Source organism: Rutilus rutilus, assembly GCF_951802725.1.
Source record: "Rutilus rutilus genome assembly, chromosome: 4".
Classification (NCBI taxonomy): domain Eukaryota; kingdom Metazoa; phylum Chordata; class Actinopteri; order Cypriniformes; family Leuciscidae; genus Rutilus; species Rutilus rutilus.
Window position 1 is genome coordinate 22,585,837 of NC_140212.1, and position 18,485 is coordinate 22,604,321.

Consider the following 18,485-nt stretch of genomic DNA (forward strand, 5'->3'; position numbering starts at 1 on the left):
AATAACAGAATAAGCATATTTTAACATATATAAAACATAACTTGCAGTGCCAAAAATGTAAACATGAGATATTATGGCTTTAGGTGAGGGTTTAACATTGTTATAGGACCAAACACACACTATAAGTGGAAAGTATAGTAGTATAACACTAACAAATAACTTCTAAAGGATTATCGGGACCAAGTTATGCATTTATAATATACATCCCATTATACGAAACTAATTAATTCTACCACAACCAAAGTTTCATATAAAAACAGCTCAGATCATCAGTTTGGGTTGCTTATACTGATACCCTCACAGTCTGAGGCATCCATATGTGCAGATTATAATACTGTAATTGTGGTTATGATGGATTTTTTATTATTGAGAGTATTCACATTCATCATTATTAAGGATAAATAGGAAAAAGTCACTGACTGCCTAACATTAAGCCCACATAGTGGAAAATATATTGCGTAACAGTGCACAATGACATTAACCATAGTTTATAAAAGTATTGAGTAATAATAACAATAATTTTTATAATAATAAATACAATAGAAAATAAATGTCTTAGAAATATTCAATCTCATACAACATATTTAATTCCTAAAGCCATAAACAATTGCAGTATTAGCAGCAAAACCCATGTGGTCCCAGGATACATGAACCCTTAAATACACAACAAATGTATGCATTTGGGGGGAAATATTAAAACATTCATATTTAATAAAACACTAGAATAATATTACAACTAGATACAAATACAATTTCCTAAATTTTAGCTATATTATATAATTACATCATTTCTTCAAATGTATTTGCTTTTGTTGTTGTTATTTCTTTATATATTTATTCATTTTGTTCATTTTATTATGATTCTTTTCCCTAATAATAAGGATTTTTATATTACATTTTAATCCACTTAATAATTTTGGTTCCGTAAAGATCGGTGACAGATTTAGTGAGTCTCTAGACCGATTGATAGATTGTCTGTAAACCGAAAAATCATGAATTCCATATTTGTTTGTTATTTAAAAGAACCCGCTTATAAGAGCCATTTGCTGTTTTGCTGTTGGTTTGTTGTTGTGTGCATTACAGCAATGACAACACAATATAAATGTTGAGGCATCCAGTCTTTCTCTCTCATAAAATTCAATTCAGACTTTGAACTCGCAGCTGTAGATTCATCAGCAGCAACACAGGAAACATTCATAATATTTCAAAATTGTGTTCTGCATCAGCAATAAGAATATGCTCATAAATTAACAAATAGGTACAAAAATGAAAAAATTAACATGTATTCTGATGAAACATGATCTTACTATTATACACAGAATATTAATACCTCATTTATTCTGCAGCATAAAGACAATTAAGTAATTTTGCCCATGGTGTTTTGAAACCTATAATCAGGAAAAAATTAAGGAAAACTGATATAGTCTTTATGCTGTGTATATTGTGTTTAAAAAAGCATTATTTAGTGGAACTATATCTTGTACAATGACACTGATGCACTTTAACACTAGTGACAAAACCATTTGAAAGCCTTGAAAAGCATGACAGCGGCTATCGAAAAGTTATGACAACTAATACATTAGCCGACAACACCGGCTTCCAGACAACATCAGATGTGTGCAACCCTTGCCTTGACATGCACAAACATCCTTCTTCACGAACACAATCTGGCGCCTTCTCTCTTGATTTAGAAATTTCATGGCAATAGCAGATCTCTTGGTATGAAAACTGAAGCTCCTCTAGGAGTTAAAATTCATTGTCCAGGCTCTGCAGGAAGGCGGCTTTCATAGAGACTCAAGGCATGATGCACAAATTCATATTGTTCCTCAGTCTGGATCATACCACCCCTGCGGAAAAAAACACCACACAATTACAGGCGAGTCTCAATTTTATGAAAATCTTGTTTTGTCAGGTACATTGTTATACTGATAAATGCCATATTATTGTTTTTGCTACTAAAAGCAAAGGTCGTTTTATGGCATTTGTTTTTCCAAAGAGTGATACCAAAGATTTGATATTAAACATAATTTTATGTAGACTATATTCTTGTTTCCAAAATTATATCTTTTGGTAATCTTGCAGAAACAATGATGTCCTGAGCCCGAGTCAGATTGGCTTCGTTCCAAATCACAGAACTACTGACCACATTTACACCCTACACACCCTAATCAATAAACACGTAAAACAGACCAAAAACGGACACAACGGATTATATTACAAACTTTTACAAAGTGGTGTAGGGGGTAAAGTTTATGACATTATAAAATCAATATATTTGAACAACAAATGTGCAATACGAATTGGCAAAAAACATACAGAATTCTTCACCCAGAAAAGAGGAGTGTGGCAGGGCTGTAGCCTGAGTCCAACACTGTTCAACATTTACATGAATGAACTAGCGGTGCAGTTGGAACAGTCTACAGGCCCTGGACTCACTCTACAAGACAAAAGCATCAAGCTCTTGCTGTATGCAGACGACCTGGTGCTGCTGCTGTCACCCACTGCATCCGTATGGGACAGACATCCAACAGAAGCCCTACACACAAAATTCTGCAAAATTATTCTAAAATTACAAAGGAAAACACCCAATAAAGCATGTAGGGCAGAATTAGGCCGATTCCCATTGATTGTTAATATGCAAAAAATATCCCTAAAATTCTGGATGCATTTAAAATCAGTCCCTACATTTTAAAGCATTACAAACCCAAGAACTGAACCACGAAAAAAGTCCCCTCAGTCAGCTGGTTCTGAGACTTACTAACCTGACTAATTCTACTAACACTAACCAGTCTCAGACCAGCACTGCTTCTCATACAAACATCACAATAAACCAAATTCTCAAACAGTCTAAAAATACATATTTGGAACATTGGGATCAGGAAAATCAAGCGTAGCGTTAGTTCTGGCAGGTCACGTTAGTCAAGCTCGCATCAGCTGACCCTCAGCTGATCCACATCTACCTATAGGAATACGACGCCTATCACAGTATACATATATAAGCTCCTTCAGTATTATCAGCATCTATCGCGTTTCTCAGGAGCTAATTACCCTCCTCCATCCCCAGTTCCTCCTCTCATCAGTCAGGATTTGCCATTCTGATTCCCCTTGAATCAGAATAAATTCTCGAATTATGTTGTACTTTAAAATCTTGAATTAAATATATTTGCAAACTTTCATGTTGGTTCTGTTCTGTTTACCCTAAGGGGGGTTATTGCTGCTCTCCCTGCTCTTATCCATGCTAGGCTGCATGGATGTGCAGGGAGTTCTCGCCCAGAACGGAACCATTCCGCCAATCCAAACTGTATGCTAATTGTCAATCGTATTTGACGGTAGTGGTCCTGACAGAACTAAAACACAAAGTAAATTACAATTCTATCAAACTCTAAAATCAAATTATGAATTGGAAGAATATCTCCAGTGTCAGAGACACAAAGCAGAGACATGCTCAGTGAGCACAGTCTAGCCACCGAGACCGGCAGACACAGAAAGAGCTGGTTACCCAAAGAGCAAAGGGTGTGCGTTCACTGTAGGATAGGAGAGATTGAGACAGAGACGCACTTCCTCCTTAACTGTCAAAAATACACTTCAATCACAGACCTCTACTTAAACAAATTCACTAACTTAAAAAAGAACTTTACAGCCATGACTGAAATAGAACAGATAAAGATCATATTAGGACAGGGATAGACAGCAGCACTGGCTGCGAGATATGTGTGGATGTGCCACAGCCTGAGGGACAGCAGGTGAATGTGTGTGTAATGTGTGTATTGTGTCTGACCTCAGTATGTTTCCATACTGTCCACCACAGTGACCCTCAGTAATGTGTGTGTGTGTATATGTTAAAACACTGTGGTATCAAATGTTCACACATATTCTAATTTGTTATACTGTTAATTTGTACAATTAATTTAATTTGTACATTTCAATTTAAGTTATGTTATAATATTTTATTATTTTGATGTCTTTATTATTCCATGTATTCCAAGCTTTGGCAATATTGTATTATGTACAGTCACGCCAATAAATCAATTTTGAATTTTAATTTGATAACATGCACATCATTTTCTGATTCAAGTTGATAGTCTGGTAAAATGTTTATTTCAAAAATACATGTACGTGTTGGTGTCATGGGTTAACGGGTCTGTGTTCATTCTGACATGTCATTGTTGTGTTTTTGTCACTGGTCTGATTGCTTGTCAGAGTTGCCTAGCTACCAACTGTGATGACGAGCTAATCACCATCTGACCACGATGGATCCAGTGAGTGCTTCGGAACTGAGAGACATCTTGTGAAGCAACAACCCCGACTGCCACCTCCAGCTGCTTATTCTGGTGGACACGTGGCTGCAGTGTCGACATTCTACAACCACTTCCATCGATACAGCCGGCCCCTCGTTCAATGGTCAGTCTCTCCAATCCATTACTCATACCAACAAACTGGTGAGTCTCATCACCTCAGGCAATCTAAATGAGGAAGTTCATGTTATTTTAACAGACTCTCCCTTGGCTCCAGTTGTCCTTGGTCGTCCCTGGCTCACGTTTCATAACCCTAAAAAACTCAAATCTGAACACTGTCTTGTCATAGAGCGAATATTGTCAGGCTTCTTGCTTAGGTGTCTGCGTGTTCTTCTGTGTCTTGTTCTGTGTTGCAGGATGAACATGCGGATCTGTCTAACGTGCCCATTGACTTGCAGGGGCTTCCTTTTTCACAAAGTTGGACCTTCGTAACGCCTACCATTTGTTCCGCATCAGGGAGGGGGTTAGTGGAAGACTGCTTTTAATAACCACAGGCCCTGCAGAGGTTTCTGGACTTTGCCAATTTTTACCAGAATTTTATTCGCAATTACAGCCAGCCAACAACTGCCCCTCTGATTCCCTTGACCTCCACCACGATGTTCAGGTGGTTGAGCGCAGCTGAGACCGCATTCTCCAAACTCAAGGGCTGCCTTGTTCCAGCTCTATTCTTGTTGCCCCTGATTCCTCTCGTCAGTTTGTGGTGGAGGTCGATGCATCAGAGCTGGGGGCTGGCACGGTTCTCTCCCAGCGCTCTTCTGTGAATGGCAGATGCATCCGTATTTTGTCACCCGCCGAATGCAATTACGACATTGGTAATAGAGAGTTGCTGGCTGTCAAGCTTGCCTTGAAGGAGTGGAGTCATTGGTTGGAAGGTTCAGGGGTACCTTTCATCGTCTGGACCGATCATAAGAACGAGTACATCAGATCTGGGCAACTCTAGGCAGGCCAGGTGAGCTCTTTTTTCCAGTCATTTAGATTTTTTCATTCCCTACCGTCCGGGTTCCAAAAACACCAAACCCGACATGTTGTCCAGTGTTTTTGACCAATCTGAAAGCCTGCATTCTCCCGAGCCCATCCTGCCACAGAGATTTGTGGTTTCAACGGTAACTTGGGAGATTGAGTCGAAGGTCTGAGCTGCCTTAGATGGGGTAACGCCTCCACCTGGGTGCCCACCAGATCGTTTGTTCGTGCCTGAGAGTTTATGGTCCGACGTCATTCGATGGGGTCATTGTTCTAAGGTGGCTTGTCATCCGGGGGTGAGTCGTACCATGTTTCTCATAAAGCAAGGGTTCTGGTGGCAAGCTATGACTCGCAACATACGTCGTTTTGATTTGGCCTGCTCGGTTTGTGCCAGTTGTAAGACTTCAAATCAACCCCCTTGCTGTCATTTCCTCGCACCAACTGTAATAAACTTGCTCCTAAATTCATTAGCCCATTTACTGTCACCAAGATTCTTAGTCCAGTGGCAGTCCAGCTCAATCTTCCTCCAGCATACAGAAGTCATCCTCTCTTTCATGTTTCTAAATTAAAACCCATTTTTATTTGTGTTTTTCATTCTACCATTAATCCACTTGCCCCAGTTCCCCCACTGCTACAAATCGTAGATGGGAAACCTGTTTATTCGGTCAATCGTATTCTGGATTCAAGGCGGAGGGGGCACGGGTTCCAGTACTTGGTGGACTGTGAGGGTTACGGTATGGAAGAGAGGAGTTGGGTTCCTGCAAGAGACATTTGGATCACATTGGATCACTACCTTATCGATGATTACAATCGCCAGGCAATTTCCCCTGGGAACGCCAGGAGGCGCTCTTAGGGAGAGGAGTACTGTCACGGTTCACGGGTCTGTATGTACATTCTGACATGGCTTTGTTGTGTTTCTGTCACTGGTTTGATTGCTTGATTGGTTTGATTACAAGGAACACAGCAAACACAAGACTAGATATGGGTGACAATAACGAGCTGCATGTACACTTAGTCTGATTAGCTCGTCAGTGCAATTAGTAGCTAGGCAACGCTGACGAGCTAATCAGACTAAGCGTACCTGCAGCTCGTTATTGTCACCCATATCTAGTCTTGTGTTTGCTGTGTTCCTTGTCAGATCGTTCTTGTACTCATGTCTTGCCATTCTGTTCCATCAGTATTCTCTCGAGTCTTCTGTTCCTATGTGTTCCAAGTGTTGATTACTGGCTGCCTTGCCATTTCAGGGAATTGACTGACATCATTGCAGTCTCCTCGCTGCCAAGGCCTGCTGCTATCTCTGCATGACTACATCTGACCACCCTGCCTTGCTTATTTTTCCTGTTTATTTACAATAAACTGTTAATTTGCATTTGTGACTGGATCCTGTGTTTTTCCCCAAACAGTTGGAATATGTTAATGTTGATATTGAAATATTCCTGTGTAATGTAATCAGCATAATCTGAAAAGACTAAAGCCGTTTCTCAATATGCGAACTTGTCTGTACTTGTGTTCTTGTGGACTTGTGAAACGTCATCAGTCGCTGCCCTTGTACTGTTCCAATTCAAAGTTCACATCTAGCCAAGTCCAGTTCGAATCCCCGGATGTGTTCTTGATCCGCCCCTTTTATCGAGGATGCATCGAGAGGTGACTTGTGCGAACTCGAGACAGCCAGGTATCCCAGAATGCATCGCACACCAACCAGCAAGCGTCAATAGCAGAGGAGAAACCCCGCGTAATTTAAAAATACTGCTATAATTGTGTCATGAAATGTAGTTTTAAGAGTATTTCAGGCGAGAATGTAGTTGTTTAAAGCTCAAATCTTTGGTTTATTTATAAAGATAGCACCTATTTGAAAATTTGATCTGACGTTTTCGGAGTTGTGAGAACCAGGCAATCGGACGCGCGGCGCTCGTACCCCGCCGAGAACAATCTTTCCTCGGCTACTGTTGTTGACTTGCCGCTGGCTCGGATGTCTCTAGTCTAGTGGTTTAACATGAGATATAAATCGTCTTCTGTATATCCAAGAGGCGATTTATTTATTTTATTTGTCTCATTAATGTATAATTTGTTCCCTGGCAAAACGTTTTAGCTGAGGGCAAAGTGAAGTTTCATAACTCTATTTAACGTTAGTCTATTTAACTTTAACGATGTAGCCTAGAGAGCTGACTTATGTTTGACTGAATCGTTTGCTTTATTATTGTATAGCTTCTTCTACCTTTTAGGCTACTTATACTTTTAGAATGGCTATTATTGATCATTAAAACTGACATTTAACAAAAAAAAAAGGTTATGTCATTTTATTATATATATTTAAAACATAAAATATTTTATTATAGCCTACATGTTGCCTACATTCTCTTCACTGTATATACATATATGACACAACCCTGTCTCTTTTTGCTAAATGTTCGTTTTAATGATCAATATTATAATGTTTTTATTCATCATATTTTTAAAATGAAAACAAAGAGTCAGGGTTGTGCTTTATATTTCGTGTTGTTGTAAATATGCAGTTAAGATAATCAATTGCGTTGCCTGAACCACATTTGTGTGGCCATTATGTTAAAGTTTTTTTTAAATGAAAATGAAAAGAGGCAAAGGTGGTTTATAACATATTTTGTTTTATTTGTAGCCTATAAAGAGATAACCGGAGTAGCCAGAGCGAGCTGCATGAGTGACACTATCAAGTACGCCGCTGTTCCATTTCAGAATTATCGGACTTGTGTCCTCCCGTCCTCGGGAGTTCGTTCCCCTGAGTCGAACTTGTCAGTCCGAACTACCAAGGACTCAAGTCCGAACTTTGCGTACTTGGTATTGAGAAACGGCTTAAGACACAGTTTTCCCTCTATTCACAGTGAAAATACTGGAAATTCTTACTCTTACCATTTATTATACTGCATTTATAGTAATATTGGATGTGTTAAGTAATGTTCTTAGTCTTTCCATCCTGTGGCAGTTTATGTGGAGTTAAAAGCAAGATACAGTTTAATGTGTAACCAAAATACCAGCCTGTAGGCTTTCTCTCTAACGCTTCACCTCCTCCAGCTCCACCTGCCTGGATCTGCTACAGGATTTATGTATGTCTATTTATGCAGCAGCAGCATATCTCACATGCTCACAGCAGTGTGTCTGTGTATCTATTAGCAGTAGCAAGTCCATACTTGCTCTGCAGCAGCAGCAATAATCAACAGCAGTATTCAGCAGCATTGGAGATCTAGTACGCCAAGACCAAATACATTAAAGGGGTGGTATAATGCCCTTTTCACAAGATGTAAAATAAATCTCTGATGTCCCCAGTGTGTCTATGAAGTTTTAGATCAAAATACCCCACAGATATTTTTATATAGCATGTTAAAATTATCAGTTTTTGAGGGTGAGCAAAAACACCTCGTTTTGTGTCTGTCCATGCAAATGAGCTGCTGCTCCCGGCACAGGGGGCGGAGCTTCAACAGCTTGCACTCACACAGACATGCACTGAAAATTTCAAAAACTTTTGTGTTCCTTTTAGCCTTTTATGTTCAAACCGGAGTCAGACAATGATGGAGAGACTCAAGAACAAGTCCAGTTCTTGTAGTCCTTTGCCATTTGTTGTAGTCCTTAAAAAGCTTTTTCTTTAAAAGCAAATATCTCCCATTGCCTTGACCTTTGAGCGTTGGAACTTTGCAGATGTTGTTTATGCTCAAACAGCAACATTACACACTAACTAAATTTAGAAAAGTGAAATCATAATAAACCACCCCTTTAACATTTCAATTGCTAAACAGTGAAACAGTCGCAAATTTTAATTGCAAAACAGTGAAACAGTTGTACCTGTCTGTCCTAAGTTTGCACACAATTCCCAGCACATCCACAACTCCCTCCAGCTCCAACTGACGACAACCAATTGTTGTAGCCATGAAACACCCTGTCCGACCAATTCCAGCACTGCAAAAATTCAAAGGTAAGTTAAATGGTTTTCAAGCACTTTTTTTTACCAAGCACTGGATTATAGTAGTTTTATCATAGTAGTATAAGAGCAGTTTTTCACAATGACACATGAATGATATTTTATATATAGTGCATCAACCGGTAGACACTTTTTTATGTTTTGCTGATAAGCTCCTGTACCTGCAGTGTACAATAATCGGCCCACAGGATGTAAAGCCCCTCCTGTCCTGCTCAACATCATTAACTAACTGCAGCAGGGGTCCAGCGCTCTCTGGGGTCTTATGGTCCGGCCATGAGGTATACCAGTAGTGCTGCACTTTACGACTCTGGCCTCCTTGCTGAGGGAATAAAAATATATGATCCATTAGAGTATCTGACAATAGTATTTCTTTTGGATTATTACTTTTACTTTTATAATGCAAATACCTTTAGTATAAGGGAGCGGATTATATAGTGGTCACATTCCTTAACATTATTAACGAAGACCTCCACTTTCCCGTAGATCCCCCTCTTCTCAGGCCAGTACAGAACACATTTCTGAAACAGTAAAACAAACTCTTTGCACATGCACAGTCTATTTAGTCATACCAAGAGCATTATAGAATTGTGAATTGAAATTACTTCATTTTTCTCTTTCAATTTAGTAATCATGACAATGACAGGGCAGTCCTCTTGCCAGGCCATTTGCCAGAAGTCATTCACCGTGTTGATCATTGGACCCTGAGTGGCAATGAAGGCCCTCTCATCTCCAAGATAGCCCTGGATAAAAAAGTGCTGAACTTAAACAGATAGAATGACATAATGGAGGTGAACTAAATATACCCCCATCAGAGCCAAGTTAGAGCAACAAGACTCTTCGATACTTCAAATCAGTACTTGACTACACATCGATACTTCAAATACAATCAAATTAAACTTTCTTGTTTATAATGTTTCACTTTACAATTTCTGATGGTAGTAGATTAGTGAAGTTACCTCAAGAAGAACATTAAGAGGCCCTGGCATAGGCTATTGAAAAAATTGCGAGTGTGTCACTGAAAACTTACTCGTATGTAGTTGGCGTTAATGTAACTGCTGAGCGGGTCGTTCGAGTTCTTAGTCTTCAGAATAACCCTGGAATGTGGATCTGAAATGAAATGTGAATTTTGTGAAAATTTCTGTTGCATTATAATTGATTCACCATTATACTACAGTGGCCCACTAGTGCACAAGACGATGACATTTATAAAGCAAACATATGGTATAATTAAAGGGATAAATGGACTTTCAATAAAACTTGGCTGCAAAATTCAGCTCCAACCCTGATCAAACACAACTGAACCAGCTAATTAAGATCTGCAGGAGCATTTGATAATTACAGACGTGTGTTGGATCAGGGTTGGATCTGAACTCTGCAGGTAGGTAGATCTCCAGGAACCTTTTCAAGGGTGTGAAAATGTCAACATTTTCTCGAGGGAGCATTCCTCCTCACCCCCCTAACTACCTCAAATTTGGGAACATCTTTTGGATCTCTGTGATTATAAAACCCTGCCTACGGCCCTGTATGCTGCCTTAGCAAATAGCACTACATTACTGCTGTTCTCAAATATGTACCTTTTATAGATTATATTGGGATAAAATATACCTAGTGATGTAAAAATAGAAAATGTATAAACGCTCTTTCTGACCTAACTACAAGCAGACAACTTTAAAGTGGTCCACATAGTCATGAGGGGTCCCTGAGACATTAACAAGCCACCATTCCACTATTAACATACTGCAAATAGTTCACCATCTCTAGTCTAAAACCCTATAAATCACTGTTTAACTTCAAACACTCTTATGTTATGTTTTATTGAAAATAAAAGTGCATGCTATGCTGATTTCAAAATAATGGTAGTACAACCCCATTACCAGAAAAGTTGGGACATTTTGTAAAATGTGATTAAAATCAAGAATCTGTAATTTACACTGATTTTCGTCAATCCAAATAAATTCAGTCTGAATGAAATGACTAGAATTTATTCACACATCTACTACTGAATCCAACGCATCATCAGCGCTTGGATTCGCTTCCATGGTGCTGTCAAGTACGACTTGCAGTCTGTGAGGTAAACTAAATGCTATTGGCTATTTGAAAAGGGGGAGGAGTCAAAATGTCCCACCTTAGCTTCCTGTTTCAGTGGAAATTACGTCAATGTATCGTACAAAGCTGCGCATTCCAAGACACTTCAGTGGGCCTTTAAGATACATAAATAACTACATAATCTTGTTGAGATTGAGCCACCAATTCAATCAGCCTATTGACCGATTTATTTTATTGCATGTAAATGTAACACTTAATGTTGCCACTATACCAAAATTTCAGTAGTTGATACCAATACTCAACTCAAATAATAACAAAATGTAGAAATTCAGATACTAACTTGGCAAAATGGTCTTGTATCTATTTTTTGAACCATGATTTGGGATATCCAGTTCTTTCTGATCCACAAAGTTCATGGGAATTTCCTGTGGATAAAAAAGTTACACACTCAGCTGAGTACAATGGTCAACACCATTACATAAGCACTTCAAAGTGTACAGCCTTACAATAGATTTCAGCATATTACATTCAGATATAACAAAATGCATCCATTAAATCCTACATCTGTCACAGTGATGCTCAGTTTTGGTTTAATTTTTATTGTATTCAGTTCCTATTTTGCCTGCTTTAGTTATCTAGTTAGTTTTCCTTTGTTCTCTGTTTCCCACCACTAGTTTGTCACCTTGGTTACCACCCACCTGTTTGTATTAAGTTTGTTATCTAAGCCTGTCAGTTCTTTCAGTTGTTTGTCTGGTGTTGTTTGTGTTTAGGACACACTGATACGTTACACCTTCTTGGATTATTGCCTTTGTTTTGTTTTATTAGTTTATCACTAGTAAGATAGTTATCACTATTATTTGAACTCGATATTCCTCATCGTCATCCTTTGAGAACTACTATGTGACAAAGCACCAGATTGCAAAAAAAAAAAAAATTATTCAGCAGACACCATCCATCCAGAGGAGCAACTCCAATCCTTATTTCAAGGAGGACGGCTACTGGAGGATTTCATGGATGATTTACTGGAACTGTGCCATCAGGTTAGTTGGGACGAGTACACCATAAAGATGCACTTTTGGAGCAGGCTTTATGACGAACTGATCCAGATATTGCTGTGTCATTGTCACTGATCCCACCCAGCCTCCCTCTCCCACCTCCACTTCATGATTCAGCCAGTCTGTCAGCCTCACCTCCACTGGTTTCCTTCAGCCCCTTGACTTCTCTTCTAACACCACTCAGTTGTGTGGATCTGCCTCGGGTCTTTTGGTCTCCAGTGTCGCTCAGGCAAGTGTATCCCCTGGATCAGCCTCTAGCCACTGATCCCGTCACTCTTTTCGGTTCCTCAACCTGTTGGCTCCACTTTGGCACATCCCTCCCTCTGCTCCACCAGATACCATCGTCCTTACGGCTCCACCGGGCTCCCTCATCCGTCCGGCTCCGATTGGTCAGACGTAACCCTGCCTGCGGCATGGATTTACGAGCCGTCCACTACGTCTCTCCACCCCTTCGGCTCCATCTGGTTCTGCCTTCGCTCAGGCTCCGCCTTGGTCCTCGGTCCCACCGCCTCTGCCTTAGTCCTCAGGCACTCTGGCCGGTGTTGCCCGGTCCAGTCTGCGACTTGGGCTCCACTACCATCGGCTTCATCTCGATTAGCTATCCCCCGGAAGTTGTCAGCCAAGTCTCCACCATGGCTCCTCCCTCTGTCGACTCCGCTGTGGGCTTTCATCCTGACTGTGCTCTGGATCACCACCTGGCTACTCCTGCTCCTGACTCCTCCCACCACCATCGCCACCTTGGTTTCTCCCACTACCATCGCCTCAGTTGTTTGTGTATAGGACACACTGTCACATTATACCTTCTTGGATTTATACCTTTGTTTTATTCAAGTAAATAACCTTATTTGTACTCTATTTTCCTTGTTGTCATCTTTTGTGGAGCAACCCCGTGACAACATCAAGGAAACACACCTTAACTGAACCTCAACTGTGTGTAATTCCCATGACACATAAAAGTCAAGTTGAACCCCATTAATGCTAAAAGCATTTATTAGTGGTGCACTGGTGTGTCACTTACGACAAATTCCGCATGCAGTCTCTGGGTGTTCAATGTGATGTCACGAAGCTGTTGTCGTGAGAGGACTCGACTGGCAGACTGCAGGTATTCCTGAGTCACACGCTCTCGTGGAGTCACGACCCCACAACTTATAGGCTCCACTGATCCCAAAGCACTCATATCCAGCACTAGAGAGACATTAGATCCTCGTCTGCGAGAGACATAAAAATAACATTATATTTGAGGAAAAAATGTATTTGGTCTTGTAACATATATAATTTGGTATTATACCATACAGTATATCCGCACATGGATAAACATAGACAGGAGACATAGACTGCTGCTCCAAAGAGCCATGATAGATATCACGTTGATTTTAACAACTGCAAGACTGTTAAACATGACACTTAGTTTAAAACTTGTTATGATTGCACATTTAGGAATTAATAGCAGACCACACAATATGCTTAGAGATATGGAGTGAAATAGTGTTCACTTATCTTAGATGTTGATTCCAGTTGCTTTCTAATTATACAGTTTAATTATACAGTTTAACCCTTTACAAATATCACAGTACAAGTGGTCCTCTCTGGTCTGTGAGCATCACGTCGACGACATTATTAACAAAAATTTTTTTGTAACAAAGCTTTTATTTTGGAACCGATAATAAAGACAAGATTTAAAATGTTCATTATTATGACAATTAAACGGTTTTAATTAAAACATACTGTTGGCAAAAATATGACAAGAAAAATAACACCTCAGACATTGCACAATGCACTAACAGTTCGTTGTTTGTTTGGTTGTTTTATTTTTGTTGGGGTTTTTTACGATAAAGAAAGAAAATCTAGAAAGAATATGATAGTTTCATAGAAACAAGTCATAATGTTGGGTACTTAGTCGCTTGAGCTGCGAGAGCTGAACAGCGGTAAAATGAAGAGCTTTACAGTAGCAGGTTAACTCACTACTCATATACATTTGAAATTAATCAGACATATACACAACTTAAACGTTACACCTTACATCTACAGGAATTAATCTGAACTAAGTTAGGTGTAAGTCAGCATGTTTAAGTCATGTTGTGTACTCTGTAACAACGCACTAAAACGTATATAACATGAATAATGATAACTAAAATAAGTAAATAACTAAAGCATCAGCTCACAACATTGTAGTTCAACAGTGTACCCATTATAATTAATATTTCATATTTAAAATGATTAATATTTCAAGAGACTAGGTTTTCACAATGACAGTTTTCGTTTCAAATGTTTTAGTTAAATGTTGATACATGGTTGAATATAGCTGAATAAATACCTATAAATACTTGAATGTCACCTATTGTAATTGTAATGTCCTTATTACTTTTGATCAATAGGTGGCACTGTGACCAAATTGAAGTTGTGTGGTCAGTGTGGGGAGACAATAACACACACAAACTTTTATGTCATATATGACATTGCAGATTTATAGCCTCATGCTGTGTCCCAATTCGCCTATGCCCTAAAATTATGTACTGTTTTTGTGAAGAAAAAGTACATACTTTTGAGTGTGTAGCAGAAGAGTATATATATTGCGTCATAACTGCGTCTTTAACGGACAGCTCTGTCGCTTAGTTCATCCTATCACCATTTAAACTGCCCTGTCAATCATCTATTCTTGTCATGGTTAAAATCCTCCACATTCAATTTAATTTAACACAACCGCCATCTTTGTTGTTTTATCACTTTTATTTGTGTTTGTAGTTCTAGTCGAATCCTCGTCCAATGGCCAACGCGCAATGGGTTGCGGGCAATATTAGCCTTTAGAGTGTGCACGGATCTGCACTTTGGATCCTAACCGGAAAAAGTAGACCATCCGGGTATCTTTGGAATACTCACTGGAATACTCATTTCAATACTCTAAGTACTCTAAGAATACTCTAAGGAGTAAGTGTAAAGATCACACTGCAAGCCTTAATGCTCAATTCTGATTTATTTCTCAGATGTTTTTTGTTTTTTTACATTATCTTTTAAATGTGGCCACTATCAGTTTTGAGTGTGAACTAATTACAGTCCTGAACTGACCCGCATGCACAAAAGAACAGTCAGATTTGGGCCACTTTTGCCTGCAGTGTGAACGTAGTCTTAGAAAAAGTCCAGATGTCAAGACCATGGTGCCCTGGGGTACATCACATGAATAATACCCATTGCACTATTAATTTACTGTCTAAAAGACTAAATGCTTTGTATGCCATTTGTAATTAGACATTGTTGCCACTGAACTTTTATATTTAGTAAAACACTAGAAAAATAGAACTGTACAAAAGAAAAATGAGCTACAAAATAATTGTTTTTTTCTCAAATTCTTCTCAAATTCTCCTTTTTGTGTTTACAGAAAAATAACAGCATGTGGGTTTGAAACAACATTATAACTTTTAATTTTATTAATGCACTTTCATGCACAAAATAAGTCTTACCGCTCCTGAAGGCCTCCAACAGACTTCATCCTAAAGGGGGAATGTGTGGAGGACACACTGGGTTTGAGTTCAGCCACAGAGTGGCTGGGTGGGCACTGCGGCTCTGACGTCGTCACGCTGGAAAGAGTTTGATTGATGTCGATGTTACAGGACGGGGTGCTTGTACTGCTGGTAAAATGGGTGGCACTGGGTTTGGACGTCTGGTTGGCCTGGACCATGCTGTTCTTGAGGGTCAAAGGAGGCTGAGCACCATGAACAGGGATGGGTGCCAGCTGGACGTCCCGGGTGGATGGGGATGGGTCTTTAAGCTGCTGATCAAAGAATTCCTTCTCCTTTATTCGGTAAAGCACCTGAGGAAAGAAAATGTTACTTTATAAAATTCACTTGCAGATAGTTATAGGTTAAATCTCACAAAAAAACACTAAAGACAGTAAATTATTTTTGTCATTCCCGTTAATGATTATTACTGTAATAATGATTTTTCGGCAAAAAAATCAGTGCATATACTATCGCATATAATCCTTCACGTCCACTGCGATCTCAAAATTCTGGCCAGTACCAAGAATATCAAAATCGACTGTGGGCGGTAGATCCTTTTCCTATTTAGTGCCCAAACTTTGGAACAGTCTTCCTAGCCTTGTTTGGGAGACAGACACACTCTTGTCAGTTTAATCCTAGATTAAAAACCCATCTCTTTAACCTGGCATACACATAACACACTATCACATTTTTATAATTCACGTGCATTAAAGGATTGCTAGGCTGCATAAATTAGGTCAACCAGAACCATGAACACTTCCCATGACATCAGATGCATGTTACGTAGTAAAATTAGGCGTATGCTGAAATTAATCTGCCTCATTTTTATCCCGAGGTAACCGTAGTACACCATATCCGGTCCATATCCAGATCAGACGGGAAACCTGCACCTTGACGACCACAACAGCCCTGAATGTCAGGGGAACTAGGCGAGCCCTAAAGACAGACCTCGTGTAAAGACCTTATTGACTAGACAGCCATCGGCACAGATCCTCACTAAAAACAACGAGAACCAGACAAGTCCTCTGCACAGACCCTATGACCAGCTTCAACTCTTCCTCCCTCCATATGCTGGCGTGATGTATCCCCAGACTGTGTGAAATATTCTGAATGAAATCAATCCACAATCTGGTTTGTGATGCAGCCTGGAATCATAATCACACCATGTTCATTCGTCTGGCCAGAGGTTTTTTTCTCCATATCTGAATTTGGGTTCCTTGCCACTGTCGCCTCTGGCTTGCGTAGTTGGGGACACTTAATATTCCATATTATTGATCTGACTGCACTGACAACATTGGATGAGAACTGAACTGAGCTGGATGATGACATCACTGTTTTCTCCAGAGCTGCTTTATAGATGAACTGAACTCATTCCATACTTGATGAACTTTACAGTTATTGAACAGAACTGAATCAACTCTGAACTGATTTCAACTGAATAACGACTGTTTACTATTGTCTTTTTAGAGCTGCTTTACAGCAGAATTGAATTGTTTGAAAATTGCAGATTGGTGAACTCATCGAAAAACTTTTCATAGATTCATGGGAGTAGAGTTAAGATCAAATCACAGTTACTGTAGTACAAATGCAGGTTTCACTTTATTTTGATGGTCCCTTTAACATTCTGTTGACTATAAGTAACTTTGTACCTACATGTCTACTAACTAGAGTTAGTAGAGTATTAGTAGACTGGTAGGGTTAAAATAAGTAGACATGTGGTTGCAAAGTTACTTATAGTCAACAGGGTGTTCAAAAGGGACCATCAAAATAAAGTATTACCCAAATGCACAATGTTCACATGTGAAGATGCAGGACACACTTGCTGAATTGCATAAATGTGACCCTGGACCACAAAACCAGTCACATGGGTCAATTTTTTGAAATTGAAATTTAATTGAAAAATTAAATTGAAAATCTGGAATCTGAGGGTGCAAAAAATCCAAACATTGAGAAAATGGCCTTTAAAGTTGTCAATTTCTGTTCGCGATTGTGCTGCATCCACTCACAAAAATAAATGTTTTATATATTAGGTAGGAAATTTACAAAATATCTTCATGGAACATGATCTTTACTTCATATCCTAATGATTTTTGGCATAAAAGAAAAATCAATCATTTTGAGCCCATACAATGTATTGTTGGCTATTGCCACAAATATACCCGTGCGACTTGTGACTGGTTTTGTGATCCAGGGTCACAAATGTGCAACTTTTGCAGAAGTACATGAGATGTTTTTTACGGAGTCAGGTTTGCAAACACCTATTTTTTTGGTCAGGAGAAGATATGAGATTTTTATTTTTATTGGTAGAGTCGTCCCAGTTTCCACAAAACTTTACATCTAACCATTTCCCATCAGTTTTTGATGTAAAAAGCAATTCTAGACATTTGCAATGAAGGAACAAATCAATTTGTAATGTATCTTCATTTTGTAAGTACTCTATGTTTTCTTCTACGTCATAATTTAAAGCGTCTCTTAAACTGAATACTTTCAGTCAGTTTCAAATCTTGTTGAGGACTTAAATGAGCTATTATAATCTTCATTAAACTCTGCATCACATTAAAACACATGCATCCATGATTAAATCAATTACAGCATTGCTTTAAGGGTCATAATTTAATTCAAAGCCATCTTCATTCTCATGGTTTTAAAAGTATGTATCTAGTTGGAAAATACCTTTACATCTATGTTA

The 18,485-nt window shown here is 39.1% G+C and overlaps 1 protein-coding gene across 1 annotated transcript in view; it reads right to left on the reverse strand.

Annotated features, from left to right (window-relative positions):
* Positions 1-1,267: 1,267 nt before the first annotated feature.
* Positions 1,268-18,485, reverse strand: part of ptprr (protein tyrosine phosphatase receptor type R) — a 37,496-nt gene continuing 20,278 nt past the window's right edge. Inside the window, exons 5-13 of the mRNA XM_084407395.1 lie at positions 15,758-16,107; positions 13,321-13,510; positions 11,588-11,672; positions 10,229-10,308; positions 9,804-9,941; positions 9,609-9,719; positions 9,363-9,520; positions 9,066-9,179; positions 1,268-1,847 (exon numbers count right to left, since the gene is read on the reverse strand). Of these exons, the coding sequence (XP_084263521.1) occupies positions 1,754-1,847; positions 9,066-9,179; positions 9,363-9,520; positions 9,609-9,719; positions 9,804-9,941; positions 10,229-10,308; positions 11,588-11,672; positions 13,321-13,510; positions 15,758-16,107 (1,320 nt within the window). The 3' untranslated portion in view covers positions 1,268-1,753. The remainder of the gene's footprint in view (positions 1,848-9,065; positions 9,180-9,362; positions 9,521-9,608; positions 9,720-9,803; positions 9,942-10,228; positions 10,309-11,587; positions 11,673-13,320; positions 13,511-15,757; positions 16,108-18,485) is intronic.